The 15,314-nt window shown below is 40.3% G+C and overlaps 1 protein-coding gene across 1 annotated transcript in view; it reads left to right on the forward strand.

Annotated features, from left to right (window-relative positions):
- Window positions 1-11,849: 11,849 nt before the first annotated feature.
- rasgrf2a (Ras protein-specific guanine nucleotide-releasing factor 2a) overlaps window positions 11,850-15,314 on the forward strand; it is a 47,908-nt gene continuing 44,443 nt past the window's right edge. Inside the window, exon 1 of the mRNA XM_085414563.1 lies at window positions 11,850-12,636. Within this exon, the coding sequence (XP_085270689.1) occupies window positions 12,358-12,636 (279 nt within the window). The 5' untranslated portion in view covers window positions 11,850-12,357. The remainder of the gene's footprint in view (window positions 12,637-15,314) is intronic.

The raw sequence follows: 15,314 nt of genomic DNA on the forward strand, positions 1-15,314 counted from the left end.
TACTTCACAACTTTATTAGTGCAAAAAAACCCCAAAAACCCATCAATGTATTTTCACTTAAACAAGCAGCTGTTTTTTATGTCCATTAAAGTTATATAAAAATTTAACAGTGCAAATTCCTTGCTGACAGTTTAACCAAAAGGTATTTCCAGTGGAAATTGGCCGACATATCCTCAGCATAACCATGTATAATATCCACAAAACTTAAAAAGAGGTTATACACACAATACGGTAATATTATGTTGAAACACAGTACGTTTCACTCCGCGAGGCTCCTGCCTACGATAGCAGTAATGCTCCGACAATCCATCAAGCGGTGCGGGTTTGTAGCTTAGCACAGTCGTACTAAAACATTTGACAGATTTTCGAGCGCCGTGTACGATGTAAAATCATTTCGAGGTCAGTAAACACAACCAGAATTCATACATAAGGCACACGGGATTATAAGGGGCACTGTCGATTTTCAGAAAAATCAAAGGATTGATTTTAAGTGTGCCGTATTTTCCAAACAACACGGTAATAACGACGGCCCGCTAACATGCTCTACCAAAAGTAGTGCTTTGTTGTGTATCTGACGGACGAAAGCTAAACCAGTTCCACACCACTTAAGTTGCAGCATTTTTACAAACCAATTCTGGTTCATCCGTTTCATTCAACGATCCGCTTTTGCCCTTCTCATTCTCCATTTGCTGCCATACTTTTTCCGCCATGTGCGTATGAAAAGGAATAACACTTGTCTTACCAACGTTGCTTCTCTCCTTCATCCAGCCACTCAACTGTGGACTTCCAGCAGGTAAGTATTCTTGCTTTCCTTCCTCTCAATTCTGGATTATTGCTCTCTTTCGTCCCTGCATTTCTCAGTTTAAGTAGGAGATGCCTCCACTCCTGTTCCTGAGATGAGAAAAACCGGGGAGGACCACGCACCTTCACCTCACTTCCTGGCTGACAAGGTGAATGCGGCCTGCATAGGCTCTGATTGGTCGCCGAGTGCTAGGTACCCCCACGTGGGGTGAACTGAGAGGTGCATTTAATTGTCATAGGACTTATGATGCTTTGTTGATGTGAACAGTTAAGGTAAAGGAAATAACACCTCCTCTTCCTTTATCATTGGTGTAAATATGTTTTTTTCATCTGGGCTACACCCTCCCCTCCTGAACTCATGCACATCCCTGTGCATGGTAAACAGTTAAATGATGATTATTCAGGGGGTCAAGGAAGGGGGTGGGAACAGGCTCTTCACCATCACTGATGACCTCTGCCCAAGCTAAAGACAGTCCTTGCACGAATGATTTTGCTGCTGTGATCAGGGGATTCCCTAACTCTGTATAATCAAGCTGTCGTGGCGGACGACGGTTTCTCTCAGATCTCCTGACAGAATCATTTGTATCTGTTGTTTCCCCTGTATCCATTGGGACCCTTTCCTCCATTCTTTCCTCAGGATTCGCACCTCTGGTGCCAGCCTCCTCAACTGGAAGTTGCTTTTCTTAGACGTCTGGATCATCAACGGGTGAGTCATTTTCAGTCGAGGCTGTTTCATCCACTTGTTCGATTGATGTGACTCCATCGGTGGGTAAGTACTCAGTATTATCTGTAGTACTGGCCGGCATATCAGGTATGTTGCCAAAATGAGATTGGCTGTCAAAATCAGGTGGGTTGTCAATATCAGGGACATTTAGAGGACTCTCACTGACCGTGGGGACAGGGGTGCTCAACCAAACTGGGATGAGCAGATCATCTTCTTCATCTGAGGAGTTCTCTTCCTCTAGCACAGGACTTGCATGGGTTCTTGGCCTGCTGACACTGGATTCTGTACATGCTCACTGGTTTCCTCCACAGGTAGGTAGCCACATGATAGCAACAGATCCCAGTGTAGTGTTCTTAGGGGACCATCTTTGCTTTCAGGCTTAACTGTATATACTGGGAAGTTGCCTGCTCTACCCACCACTACATGCACAGTGTGTTCCCATTTGTCTGAAATCTTATGTTTCCCCCAGATGCAGACATTCCTGACCAATACTTGATCTCCAGCTCCAAGTCTGAGGCAGTTACATATCTGTCAAACCTCATTTTGTTCTTGTGAGCTATCTTTGCAGCCATGTCCGTAGCTAGCCTGTAGCTTTCTTTGAGACGTGACTTGAGTTTTTGCACATATTCAGAGTGAGACGAGTGCTGTTCCTCCTGAACACAAGGTCAACTGGTAACTGATGTTGGCGTCCGAACATCAGTTCGTATGGGGTGAAACGAGTCACCTCATTCCTGGTGCAGTTATAAGCGTGGACCAGGGGTCTTACATGGTCACGCCAACAGGACTTATTTTGATCACGTAGAGTGCCCAACATGTCAAGCAAGGTACAATTAAATCGTTCCACCGGGTTGCCCCTAGGATGGTATTGGGTTGTCCTCATCTTGTGGATACCAGCCACCTGACAGAATTCCTTGATTGTGCGGGACTCGAAATCTGGACCCTGGTCACTATGCAACTTTTCTGGGATGCCATAGTGTAACATAAAGTTTTCCCACAGACACTTTGCCACTGTGCGGGCCTTTTATTAGGTATTGGGATAGCAACGGCAAATTTAGTGAAGTGATCTGTGATCACCAATATATCCTTGGTTACACTTTTTTCAGCTTCCAGGGAGAAGTCCATGCACAAGAGTTCAAGAGGTCGTGTTGTGGTAATGTTGACCAAGGGGGGCGCTCTTTCAGGTTGTGCCTTCCTCCACACGCACCTGCCACATGTCTTCACTTTCCTTTCCACGTCCAGAGCCATCCTTGGCCAATAAAATCTGGTCCTTACAAGGTCCAGTGTGACCGATATGATCATGCAGGCTGGTGAGGACTATGTTGCGAAGCTCAGCTGGAAGTACAAGCTGGTAGGTTGTCTGGGACCCCTCTTGGCGTCGCCTGTACAAGACATTGTTGCGGAGCTCGAGACAGTTAAGCTCTCGGAGGAGGAGTGGAAATTCGGGGAGCTGTGTACGCATGGTTGGAGGTGGTGTGTCTCTATGTTCGATCTGGGAAATAACATGCTTTATACACTGATCGGCACTTTGCACGTCTGTCAGCTCTGCCTCAGTTAGATGGGGACTGGTTGGCAGACCTCCAAACTGTTCCTCTTGCCCATAGCTATCAGGTACAGCGTTAGGAGACATTGCAAGAACCTCCACCAAGGCAACACAATCTGCATCTGCCCCTCTTTCATCGTCAGGACTGACGCTGTAGGTGAACTGCCTCTCACAGATTGCTTTCACAACAGACTGATTGACTCCATTGACGTTGTCTGGATCACAAAGGTGATCTTGAGTGAACTGTTGTATGCGTTCAATCTCTTTTTGTGATTTCAGCTCATCCGCTAGCCCTCCATGTCGTCTGCGTGATAATCCATCCGCATCTCCATTCTGCTTCCCTGGATGTAGAGGAGTTTGAAAGAGAATGTGGACAGTGCTGCTAGCCACCTATAGCTAGTTGCGCCAAGTTTTGCTGAAGTCAGAATGTAAGTCAGCGGATTACTATCCGTTATCATGGTGAAGTGGTTGCCGTAGAGATAGTGACTGAACTTTTCTGTATCTGACCACTTGAGTGCCAAAAACTCCAACTTGTGCGCTGGATAGCGATTTTCGCTCCGTGGCAGCCCTCTACTTGCGTAGCCTATGACTCTAAGTTGGCCTTCTTGCTCCTGATACAACACAGCACTGAGCCCGGTGGTACTGGCGTCGGTGTGCAGTATATAGGGTTTCTGGGGATCAGCGAAGGCAAGTACAGGGGCTGTGGTGAGCCTTTTGATGACTGACATGAAGGCTTGCTGGTAAGCTGGCGTCCAGCGACCTCCAAAGGACTCCTTTGGGTCATGGTACTGATGTGCATTTTGTCTTGAGTTTTCTTTTAATTTCTTGTGGCTAGGTGGATACCCCGAGGTTAAGTTGTGGAGAGGTTTCACAATGCTGGAATACCCTTTAACAAACCTTCTATAGTACCCACCAAAACCAAGAAACGACTTTAACGTTCGCACAGTCTGAGGGACAGGCCATGTTTTAAGAGCCGAAATTTTCTCAGGGTCAGTCTGAACACCATTTCTGGAGACCACATGTCCCAGATAACGGACTTAAGTCTGGAAGAAGACGCATTTCTCTGGTGACAGCTTTAACCGAAACTCTTTCAGAAGAGTGAGAACTTTCATGAGTCTTTCTTCGTGTTCCTCAAGGGTTCGGGAGAATACTATCACGTCATCAAGGAAGACCAACGCTTCCTTCAAATGCATATCCCCCATGCTCCATTAACCTCTGGAATGTGCTGGGGGCGTCAGTGGTCTCGACATGTGTGGGGGAAGGATCTTCAGTGGTAGGTGGCATGGCTTCCACATCCCCCCCCCCAATATGACACATCATCTCCTTCAGCACCTCACCATAGTCTTTGCTACTCAGCTTAGCTAGTTCCTTGAGCTCAGCTAAGTAGGTCTTCGTAACATTACTCCCAACCTTGGTAGTGTACACGCTACTGAGTGTCTTAATTTCATAGACAATGCTGGGGTCAATGAACTGTTCGTCTTTTTCAGATACCTGTGTTATCCCAGTGACAACAACTGCATTAGATATTTTAACAGCAGACTTTTGTATGAAATCCAAACTGGTCATCAGTGTTGGGTAATTAACTTTAAATGAGTAACTTAGTTGCATTACTAGTTACTTCTATCAAAAGTAACTCAGTTACTTCAAGTTACTCGTTACTTTCAAAGTAACTAGTTACTAGAGAAAGTAACTTTGGTTTTACTCAGAATTCTCTTGTTAATGTGTTGCTTCCCTAACTTCCCCAGCAAGATTGCCAGTCTTCTAGCTTGCTTACTTGCCACAAATGCACTGTACCATCTACCAACAGAAAGGAAAAAATAATGTACATATTTCCACGACAGAAATCCCACGCCTGGGCCCTCATTGACTGCCGCCATGATTCTAGCCTACGTCACAGCGTCATGTGCGCTTTTTACATTCAACACGAAAACTGCAGTCATGGTGCTTTCGATTGTACTCAGAACTCAGAACTCGGAAATTCTGCCTAGATTGATATATATATATATATATATCAATCTATAAATTGTTTGTTGTAAGATTCAGATAATTATTTTTTAAAAGCTAGATATTTTAAATGAGAATAAGAAAGAAAAGTATTTCTTTGTGCCCCCCTCTGATGTGAACAGTTAAGATAAAGGAAATAATACCCTCTCTTCCTTTATCATTGGTGTAAAAGTGTTTTTTTCATCTGGGCTACACTAGTGTTTAGGAAACACATGATTTATATTCTTTTATCAATGTGTCATTTTTTAAATTTTATTTCAGTCTAACTCTACAGTATCAGTAGTAAATGTTGTTTATCATGCATGCCTATGCAAGGATCCTCTGTGGTTCAAAAACCACAAAACTGCTGCCTGATATAGCCATATGGAGTGTTTGAGCCCTGCACAGCAGCAAAAACAAGTGCCTATTACCTGCAGTTTCTCTACCCTGTTCTGATGAAAATCACCACTCTGAACAAGTACTCTCAGCTGGAAGCAAGAGACACCCACAGCACTGTATGTTTAGCCATCATGACTAACCAGGCACCTGCTTGATTTCCCTTTGAGGGAAAGAACACACTTTTGATATTTTTTTTATAGCTAACTTTATAGCTAAGTTCACTGAATAGCAGGTCTATTACTGACACTCTGCTTTGGAAGAGAAAAGAACAAAGAAATTATGGAGGTGTACATGTATCTTTTTACATTAGCGCAACTCGCTTGTTCATTTGTAATTAAAATGCATTACAAAATTACATATTACATATTCAGAGAGAAAAAAAGATGAGGATATCCAATTCATGTGGCTAACAAGGCTCAACACCAGAACTTCTCTTTCACCGATTCCCTTTGTTTGTGTTATGTAGTATAAGAATGAGCCATATAAATCATTGTCAGCTTGGTCAGAAACTGTTGATGGATCAGTCCCAGGCTATGGAGTTATTATATTACATAATATTACACTGGTGGAAGAATCTTATCTTAATATCTCTTTGGCTTATGATTGCCTTTGATGATAATGAGACTTGTTTTTCCAGAAAGGAGACGCTGCTCCACATCATCACACTGTCTAAACAAAAACCTTTTACCCTAATGGTCCAGCAGTCAGAATAGCCTTCTCACCTTCTTCTCCATCCATCGAACCTATGATCCAACTGCTATAGGCAGAACCTGGACTCATCGCTGAAAACAACCTTCAGATTCCAGTGCACAAGTTGTTGACACCAGTCCAAACATTCCTGATTGTGAAAGGCACTAATAGCAGGCCTACTAACTAGCAGTCCTGTGAGACTAGTTGTGTGCAGTCTGTTCTGGATTGCCTGGGTACACAGCTAGATTGGCGGTATCTGGGTGTCAGCAGCTCAAAACAAGAGTGAATAACAGAATAAGTTGTTTGGCATTGGCAGGGAACAGTTGGCAATTTTTTCATGGGTATAAACCACCCTTCTGCTGCTCAACACACAAATGCATTTTCATTACAAATGTGGCACCATTTAAGCGAAAGTAAACAGGCTTTCCAACAGTATACGATTTATTGCCAAGAAGCACTGTTACAACACTTAATACATTGATCAAGCATAAATTTCCTAACTTTTGTGTTAAGTTTAGCTATGAAATAAGAAAACAGTAATATATATTCTGCAAAACTGGAAGCTATTACACTTTTTCCCAATAACATATGGATACAGATTATGGTCAGTAATGTTTAGAGATGTATAGTATATGTTTCAGGCATAGTGGTAGGCATGTAGTAAATAGTAATCCTCCTTAATCCTTTGCCGGCTATATCTAAAGTTGTCAGATGGAGATCTACAGAGAGTATTAAAACTCTGTATGGCCCCACTAAGGACCACCCACCATGCAATGCTGCTTGCATGGTGTATTTTACTGCCTAAAATGTAAAAAACATTTTACTTTATTTTGACAGGCAGAAGGAAAGAAGGAACGGCACACAGAAAATTTATGGATATAGTGAAGGAGGTGCATGCAGAGGGTCTTCACAGTGCTCTTACAGTTTTGATGAAGGGAAAGCTGAAATTAAGAAATAATTTTGGCTGACAAATTTTTACCACAAATGAGCCTACACATGGCTCTGTATACATACTCAACAGTTTTCATAACTTCAAAAGAGAAATTAAAAAGAGAGTTACTTGTGGTGAAGACTATTTTAACAGCACTTTAACAGCTTTATTTTTTTCTGTTTGCCATCATCATTATTATCATCACTACAAAAACCCACCTCTGAACTCTAGACATCTGTTAGATGTGTAATAAAGTAACTCTTTTCTAACAATGAACAACTTCCATGCATAAACCCCCAAACAAAACAGCCATAATAAAAGTAAACAATTATTACTGTTTTATTATTTTAAGATAACGCTGTAAAACCTTGTCTTTATGAGTACATAAATGCCTCTGTTTACATTGTACATGAACACAAAGAGACATGCAATGGATTATACAGTCTTGCTACCTGTTTCACTCTCCTTTGCTGATGGAAGGTGTAAACAATGTACAATATGAATTATCCAACAGCAGATGTTGTGTAAAGATAAAAGAACACTTTCAGTACATTTGTTAGTTATTAAGGTACCCACAGTGCATAAAAATAATTTGTTAGCTTGCCCACATAGTCTTTGCTGTATAATGTTTAGCTTTTTATTCTAAATGATACAGGTTCTTAGCCATTTAGTAGAGGAAAAGCTTCACTGATGTACATTCAAAATTGTACATTTATTACAGCATACTGCTACAGTGTATAACAAAGGTGTGTTCTGACAGTTGGTGTGATGATTATACTGCTTTTAAGCTTACAAATTCTCAGAATAAGCAGTATTCCCCTCCAAGCTAAATACAATTTAAACTGAGCACTATGTGTCTAACGGCAGGCGCTGATGCAACATGTCCTTGTCCACTCCTTTAACCTCACAGGGTTTGTTTGCCTATTTGCTCTTCCCCTTGTAGCTCTGCTCATGATATTAAGCTGCAAAGGGACTTTTCCCCCCCAATTGTCAGCATTGCCACTGTCTGCCTGTGGACACAGTAGTCAGATGTGGCCTTTTAATGCTCTGAAACTGATCAGACATGACAGGATGAGGTTAATCTACCTCAGGAGTTAATGGGCTAGCTCACCAGGACTTCATAGTCGGCTGTTTACAAAAGCGGGGATTATGTATGTGCAATATCAGTATTTTTTTTAGTATTTATTTATTTATTGTCATTGTCAAGAACAATGAAATTGCGTTTGGGGCTTCCATACAACCCAAAAAAAAGAAGAAAATAATAAATACCCCTTAAAACCCAATGCCTTACTTTCAGTCTTAACACATTCGTTAATTCTCACTTTTTACCTTTTTAGGGGGAAAAGAATGTGCTTACAAAGTGCTTACTAAAACACTTCAGCATTACCAGTTGATCATTATAAACTTAGATTTAAGGAAGAGTTAAAAGGCAATACAACTAGGAGAAATTACACAAACACATACACACACACAGGTGCAAATACATAGAAAATACTTTCTACAGTTTTTCCAGTTACATTTTTCCCTTATTAGCTTCTCATTATTGGCTTCATTCAGAACTGCATTTACAATCCATCTCCTCATATACTATATCTTGAATAATCAGGACCCATTATATCTTAAAGACCTTGTAGTATCTTACTATCCAAAAAGAGGACTTCATTCTCTCATTGTAGGTTTACTTGTGGTTACTAGAATTTTCAAAACCCTCACTCAGTTATGCTGCATTGTGCTTAGGCTGTTGGGAGGCCTCCCATGATATACTGTTTCTTTTTCATTCATTTCTTTTCGCTTCTATGTATTTATAAACCTCTACTATATTTAATCAAAAATACTTATTAAACATCATAAATACTTATTAAACTATTAAACTAAGCTATTTCTTCCATAGTGTGTCTTTTGTCCTGTTTCTTTCTGCTCTCTCTCTCTTTCCCCTCACCCCCGACTGGTTGTGGGGAATGGCCGCCCCTTCGTGAGGCTGCTTCTGCCTGAGATTTTTTCTTTGTTAAAAGGGAGTTTTTCATTCACTCTATTGCCAGTAGCTTGGTTGTGGGGTTCCATGTGCTTGAGGGAGTTTCTTTCTAATATTGTAAGATCTTAGATTTATAATATAAAGCACCTTGAACAGAGTCTTGCTGACAGTTTATGTGGGTTGTATGTAATTTTAATAGAACAAATATGGATTAAATTAGATTTTTAATAACAAAAAAAATCAAACAGTGGCAGTGTTTTTCTACTTTTCACACTCACATTCACACCTATGGACGATTTAGAATTATCAATTAACCTAACCTCACCTCCCCCCACTCCATGTCTTTGGACTGTGGGAGGAAGCTGAAGTACCCAGAGAGAACACGGGGACCACGGGAGAACATGCAAACTCCACATAGTAAGACCCTGATCTGATGGTAAAATTGAAGTCAGGACCTTGCTGTGAGGCAACAGTGCTAACCATAGCTGCTCCATGATGTTATTCAAATTTCTATTATTTTACAGTACTATTTTGACCCCTCTCAGAATATAACCTTTTTAACAGGTCAATGCAGAGTGGAGTGGAGTTAGACTTCATCATGGTAACTGATACTAAGCTGCCTAACAGATTACACAGGCATTGGCTCTGTTTCACTGTGCCTTTTGATAAAATAATCTGTAATAACTGAAAGTAGACATAGATGATTAAACTAAAACTAGGTATAAAAAATATATTATTTAACTTTAAACTAACAAACAAATCCAACAAGGGCGGAGGTGGTGCAGTGTTTGGCACTTTTCCCTTATAGCAACTATGTCTTGGGTCCAAATTTACAATCCGACTGGGGCCTTTCTTTCTTTCTTTCTTTTCTGGTGGGCCTTTCTGCATGGAGTTTGCATGTCCTTTTTATGTCTGTGTGGGTTCTCTACAGGTACTGTGACTGCTCCCACAGTCCTGAGATATGCAGATAGTGGAGTAAGGTAAATTTGTGATTTTAAATTGGGTTTAGATATGAATGTTAGTGCGAATGGTTGTCTGTCTCTCTGTGTTAGCCCTGTCCAGGGTGTACCCTGCCTCTTGCCCCATGGCACCAGCACCCCTGAAACCAGAAGAAGATGGATGAAATAAAAATAAAAAATAGACAAGAGCTAGCTGAAATTATACAGTGTGCTTACAAAACTATCCTAAATAAAAGAAATTTAAAAAAATAAAATACAGGAACTGCTTTTTACTTTTTGTCAGTCTGACATAAAGAAGAGGTTTCCTAAGAGGTTTTGAACAGAGATCTACGCACACAAGTGAAATGCAAAGTCTGTGGCACCTTAACTCCGTCAGTCATTTGTCTCTGCATGTGTGCGACACATACAAACACTGACTACTAAAGCATTACAACATCTGTTTCAGGCTGGATGGGACTTTCAACAGCCATCTTTTGATGCAAATAACCACTTTATAAAAATAGAAACTTCTGCTTTTGTCCACCTTACAAATGTGTGTTAGAAATGGACACACAGAGACACACACACACTTATTAGTGCTGAAGGCATATCTACTCTAAAGGGAACTTCCATAAGAGTGATAAATATTTATTTTGTTATATTTTAAGACTCCTTGAGAACACAAGTGCTCAAAGTGATATGTTGATTTTAAAGGTCAAATCTTGATACAAATACACTTATGCTTAGACATCACTTAGTATAACAACTTATTTTGTAAAAGAAATAATCTGAGAAATAAGTAAGTAGGTTTGCTTTTGATTTAGGTGATTTGGAGTCTGAAATGTATATCAGTCAGACTATCAGTCAGACCTTTGAAAAGTCACTGCAATACTTGCTATTTCATGGAACAAATTTCACCAAATGTTTTGGAGGACTGCAATTAACATTACTCATAGAGCCACATGACTAAGTTGAAATAAATCACCAGAGTTGTTTATCATGCTATTGTGATTTGCACATATCCATTTCTCTGGCCACTTTGTTAGGTATACCTGATCAACTGCTCCCTAACATAAACATCAATCAGCCACACATGGCACTAGTTTAGGTAGGAACCACAGACATGGTCAAAATGAACTGAAGTTCAAACTGACATGGGTTTTTAACGTGTGCTGTTTGTCTCAAAAACCCCAATACAGCCTGGTTTGAAACTGTTGGTCTGCTGGAATTTTTGTTACACAACCAACTCTAGGTTCCTTGCTGATTTCAGAGGTCAGGGAATAATGCTCATGTAAATGTAACAAAATTAGGCTGAAATAGCTGGTAACGGACCCCCACCTCCCCCCCAACACACACACACACACACACACACACACACACACACACACACACACACACACACACACACACACACACTTAATAGCAATACACCTTACATATACTTTGTAAGGTGTATTGCACACACACACTTAATAGCAATACACCTTACATATACTTTGGTCTCTTGTTTTGACAAAATTGCTTGCTTTTGGTCATCAAAAACCAAAAAGAGGCATTTGGAGAAAAAAGTAGGCTACAAGATTTATCCGGTTTAATATGGGCACCAATATCCAAACTGCTGAGTAAAAAAAAATCCCCAAGTTTGATGTCAACAAACCTGCGAACAATTTTATACCAAACCTCTAAAGGAGGCAGATTTCATGAAAAATATCACTATCCACCTGAGAGAACCAACAAACTGGACCTGAGCAAAGCGGGAACCAGCCCTCCTCAGCAGGGACGTCTTTTTTTTGTTTTTTCACAGCGAAACGTGTGCTGTGTAAAACTGTGGGTGTGTAAACTTTGGTGCACTTTGGTTTGCGCTGCTTAAATGGAACTCCTGCGAGGCTCCGCGCTCAGAGAGCAGCGCGCGGGCTGCGGCGATCTAAGTTGATGTCAAAGCCGATTAGCGCTGATGTCCGTCGTGATTCTGTTTTCACCGTCTGTTCACTGAGTCTATTTCTGTGTGCTGTTGTTGGCGGTACTACACACTCCGTCGTTTTCCTCATTTTTTTAACCACCAGGACAGAAACACACTGGCTTTCTAGGTCATGTCCGAACTTTGCAGCATGGAGATGTGTTGAAGCGGTGCTGCTTTTCAACGGTTCAGCTGACACTGGAGCGTGTATTTGACAGTCTGGTAAGAGTGATGCACTCTCCAACTTTTTATGCCATGGTAAACCTGGATTACCTTTTTCTGCAGTTGAGATGTTAACCACTTTCTCTTCAGTATCCATCCGGTAGAGATAACGGTAGCGATATCGAGGATGCGTGATGTGATACATATGTTTGCTCTTTGAAGTTGGGACCAAAATAAGGACAGGACTCAGTGTAAACATAATGCAGAAGAGCGTGCGGTACAATGAGGGCCACGCTCTGTATCTGTCAGTGGTTGCGCGCAAAGAGGGGACCAAGCGCGGCTACCTGAGCAAGAAGACCACAGAGAACAGTCGCTGGGCTGAGAAGTACTTCGCCCTCTACCAGAATGTGCTCTTCTACTTCGAGAACGACCAGAGCGCACGGCCCTCAGGTATATACCTGCTGGAGGGATGCACATGCGAGAGGGCGCCGGCGTCCAAAGTGTCCGCCATCAGCAAGGATGCTATTGAGAAGCAGCAGGTGCGTCCCACGGTAAACGTGCTTTTAGCGTGAAAAACCGTCAATTTTCTTTGCTCTTTCATTTCTGTCTTTCTTGAGTCCCTTTAAAAAGTCCTCACCACACATACACGGTGTCATGAGTCTTGCTCAGCGTTTCTTTATTTTCCCTCCCAAAACTCTAGCTATCAGGAATTCAGAAGGTAATTAGATATCCTTCATGATACAACCTTTAACTTATGGTGGAATATCCCACCAGGTAATTTTGATGAATTTAGGTTTAAAGCTTTTGCGCTTAAAATGAAGTGTTATGTCCTAATTATACTTAAAAAGTATTTTCATTCGAAACTGTGTCCCTTTTGTACTCAATGCATACACGTTTACATTCAAATATACTTATAAAATAATTCGTTTCTGGTTTGTCTTAAAACTGGCAGTTGCTCAACTATACTTATGCAACACTATTAAATGGTGAGTATTTTTAGGTATGAAAAGTTACACCATCATTCACAAGAATTACTTAGTAAAAGTTGAGAAAGAACACCGTCATTAAAGTTAGTTATTAACTTTACTGACTGACTAACTAACTAACTAACTAAATAAATACAAACATTTACAGTGCTTATAAAAACATACGAACCATTAGTAAGAATTATGTATAGCGGTTTTAGTTAGTAAATAATTCTGTCACTATTTAAACAGCAGAAATTTCAAGAGAAACCTATTAAACAAGTCACACAAAGGGAGTTGTGTTCATTGTTGTATTCTTTTGTGATTTAAAGTCTATATGTCAGGCATATGTCAGGGACCAATTTTGGGGGCATCCTGTTTTGGGGTTTAAAAGCCACGGAGACGCGGTGTTTAGAAAAAATGTGTCTCAACTGTTCTGATACTCCTGCCACATACAGGATACACCGTGGAGAGGTGGCCAGTTGGTTGCAGGGCTAACACAGAGAGACCATGCGCACTCGTGGGCAATTTAGAATCACCAATATAAATCAGAACAATGAGCTGAAAGAGGCTAAAATGAACTGTCAAATAATATTAAAATAATTGCTAAAACCGTTTGTACTATAGTTAGTAGTAGGAAAATATAAAGCAACTAAAAGATCTTTTTTTTCTTCCCCCTTCTCACCATGCTTAATGCTAATGCTGCTGCCCATTATAGCCTCACCTATGTGCCACTTGACTGATGTGTTTCCATAGTGATGAAGTTGGTAGTTGGTGAAATGGGACATACAGTAAGTTTGACGTTACACAATCAGAGATATGAAAATATGGACGTTTTCTTGAAAGGATATTTAACTGAGGCTAAAGGCTAAATGTGATAAATCACACTAGTGTGCTTTTAAATAATGAAAATTGATTCTGCTGTGAATATGTAATACTTTCTGTTTGTGAGTTTGTATCCGACATGTGGTACTGCTCTAGGATGATGCTGTGCTAGACTAAGAATAGCATCCTTGCTCGTTGTTTTGCCTGCAGTCACTGTCTGAATACCAAGTCAACACAACTGCATCTCACACATGGATGCTGCTACGCACTAGTGCTACCTGTGCTATTGGGAGACTACCTTTTACTGTACTCTACTGCCTTTCTATGAGTATGGTACACGTGTAACCAAATAACAACAAAACCTAGTGTAATTTCTTCAAAATAAGTTAAGTGAAAAAGTCCAAAACAATGTACGTATTTTAAATATGGCACAGTCCTCCTTGGTATGTGTTTGCACAGTGAAGTTGTGATGTAAATCCTGTGTTTGATCATAATGCTTGATCTGTAATGCTTATTTCTACCTCAATATTTTTATTCTTGGATTCTAGTAAGGTAGCTTTGGATGATTCAGAGTACAAAATAACCAAAGCTTGGGTGCTGCCCCGCAACTCTTCTTTTCCTCTTGCCTTTTTTGATTGGCTCCTTCTTAGAAATGGAAGTGCACTGTGTGGACCATATTAGGGAGATCCACTCATACTGACAGACATTCGGGAATAGAGAAACTGTTTGTAACTGAGCTTTAATAGAAAATCTATTTGATCTATTTCAACAGTAATTTTTATAACCACAATGTAGGTTGATCATTTAATGAGTGTGCATTTTTGCTCATTTAATAGCATTAAAAAGTGCAATAACATGAGATCAAGTTTTTTAGTAGTCTTTTCTAATACAAATCATCAAATATTCCCATTTTCTAGTTTTCTGAGCATTCATAATTGTTGCATTACTGAGTTTAGCAATCATAACTCCTAACTCCTGTTCATGTCAGTTTAAGTTCAGAAACAAGCTAAATGTCACAAAAACACTGTGTTGTGTTTTATTTCTGTGAGTGTTTAAACACTGAGACCGGTTTCCAGTTTATAACCACTTTAGCTGACTTATTATTAGAATTAGTGCTTATGAATCACTTTTCTAACTAACGAAGGCCTCTCTTCACAAACAGCAGCTACTTATTACAACCTGGGACAGCTGAAATGTTAGCCAAAAAATGAGACAAGAAGTTACCTTAGCTCAGATCAACTAAATATTTACTTTAATCTTCCATGTGTGACACAAGCACACTGCTTCATCTTCATTTCAACACTTTTTAATGAATTGAGTGGGGTACATGTGAATTTCTCAGTCCCAAAGGTGTTTTTGTAATTACCTTGACATTTTATTGACATTTTATTTAATTACACATTAAATAAAATTATTTATACTCTTTA

The sequence above is a fragment of the Rhamphochromis longiceps genome, linkage group LG7 (genome assembly GCF_057381845.1).
Source record: "Rhamphochromis longiceps isolate RC_006_pf linkage group LG7, R_longiceps_female_GT1.1, whole genome shotgun sequence".
Taxonomy (NCBI): Eukaryota; Metazoa; Chordata; class Actinopteri; order Cichliformes; family Cichlidae; genus Rhamphochromis; species Rhamphochromis longiceps.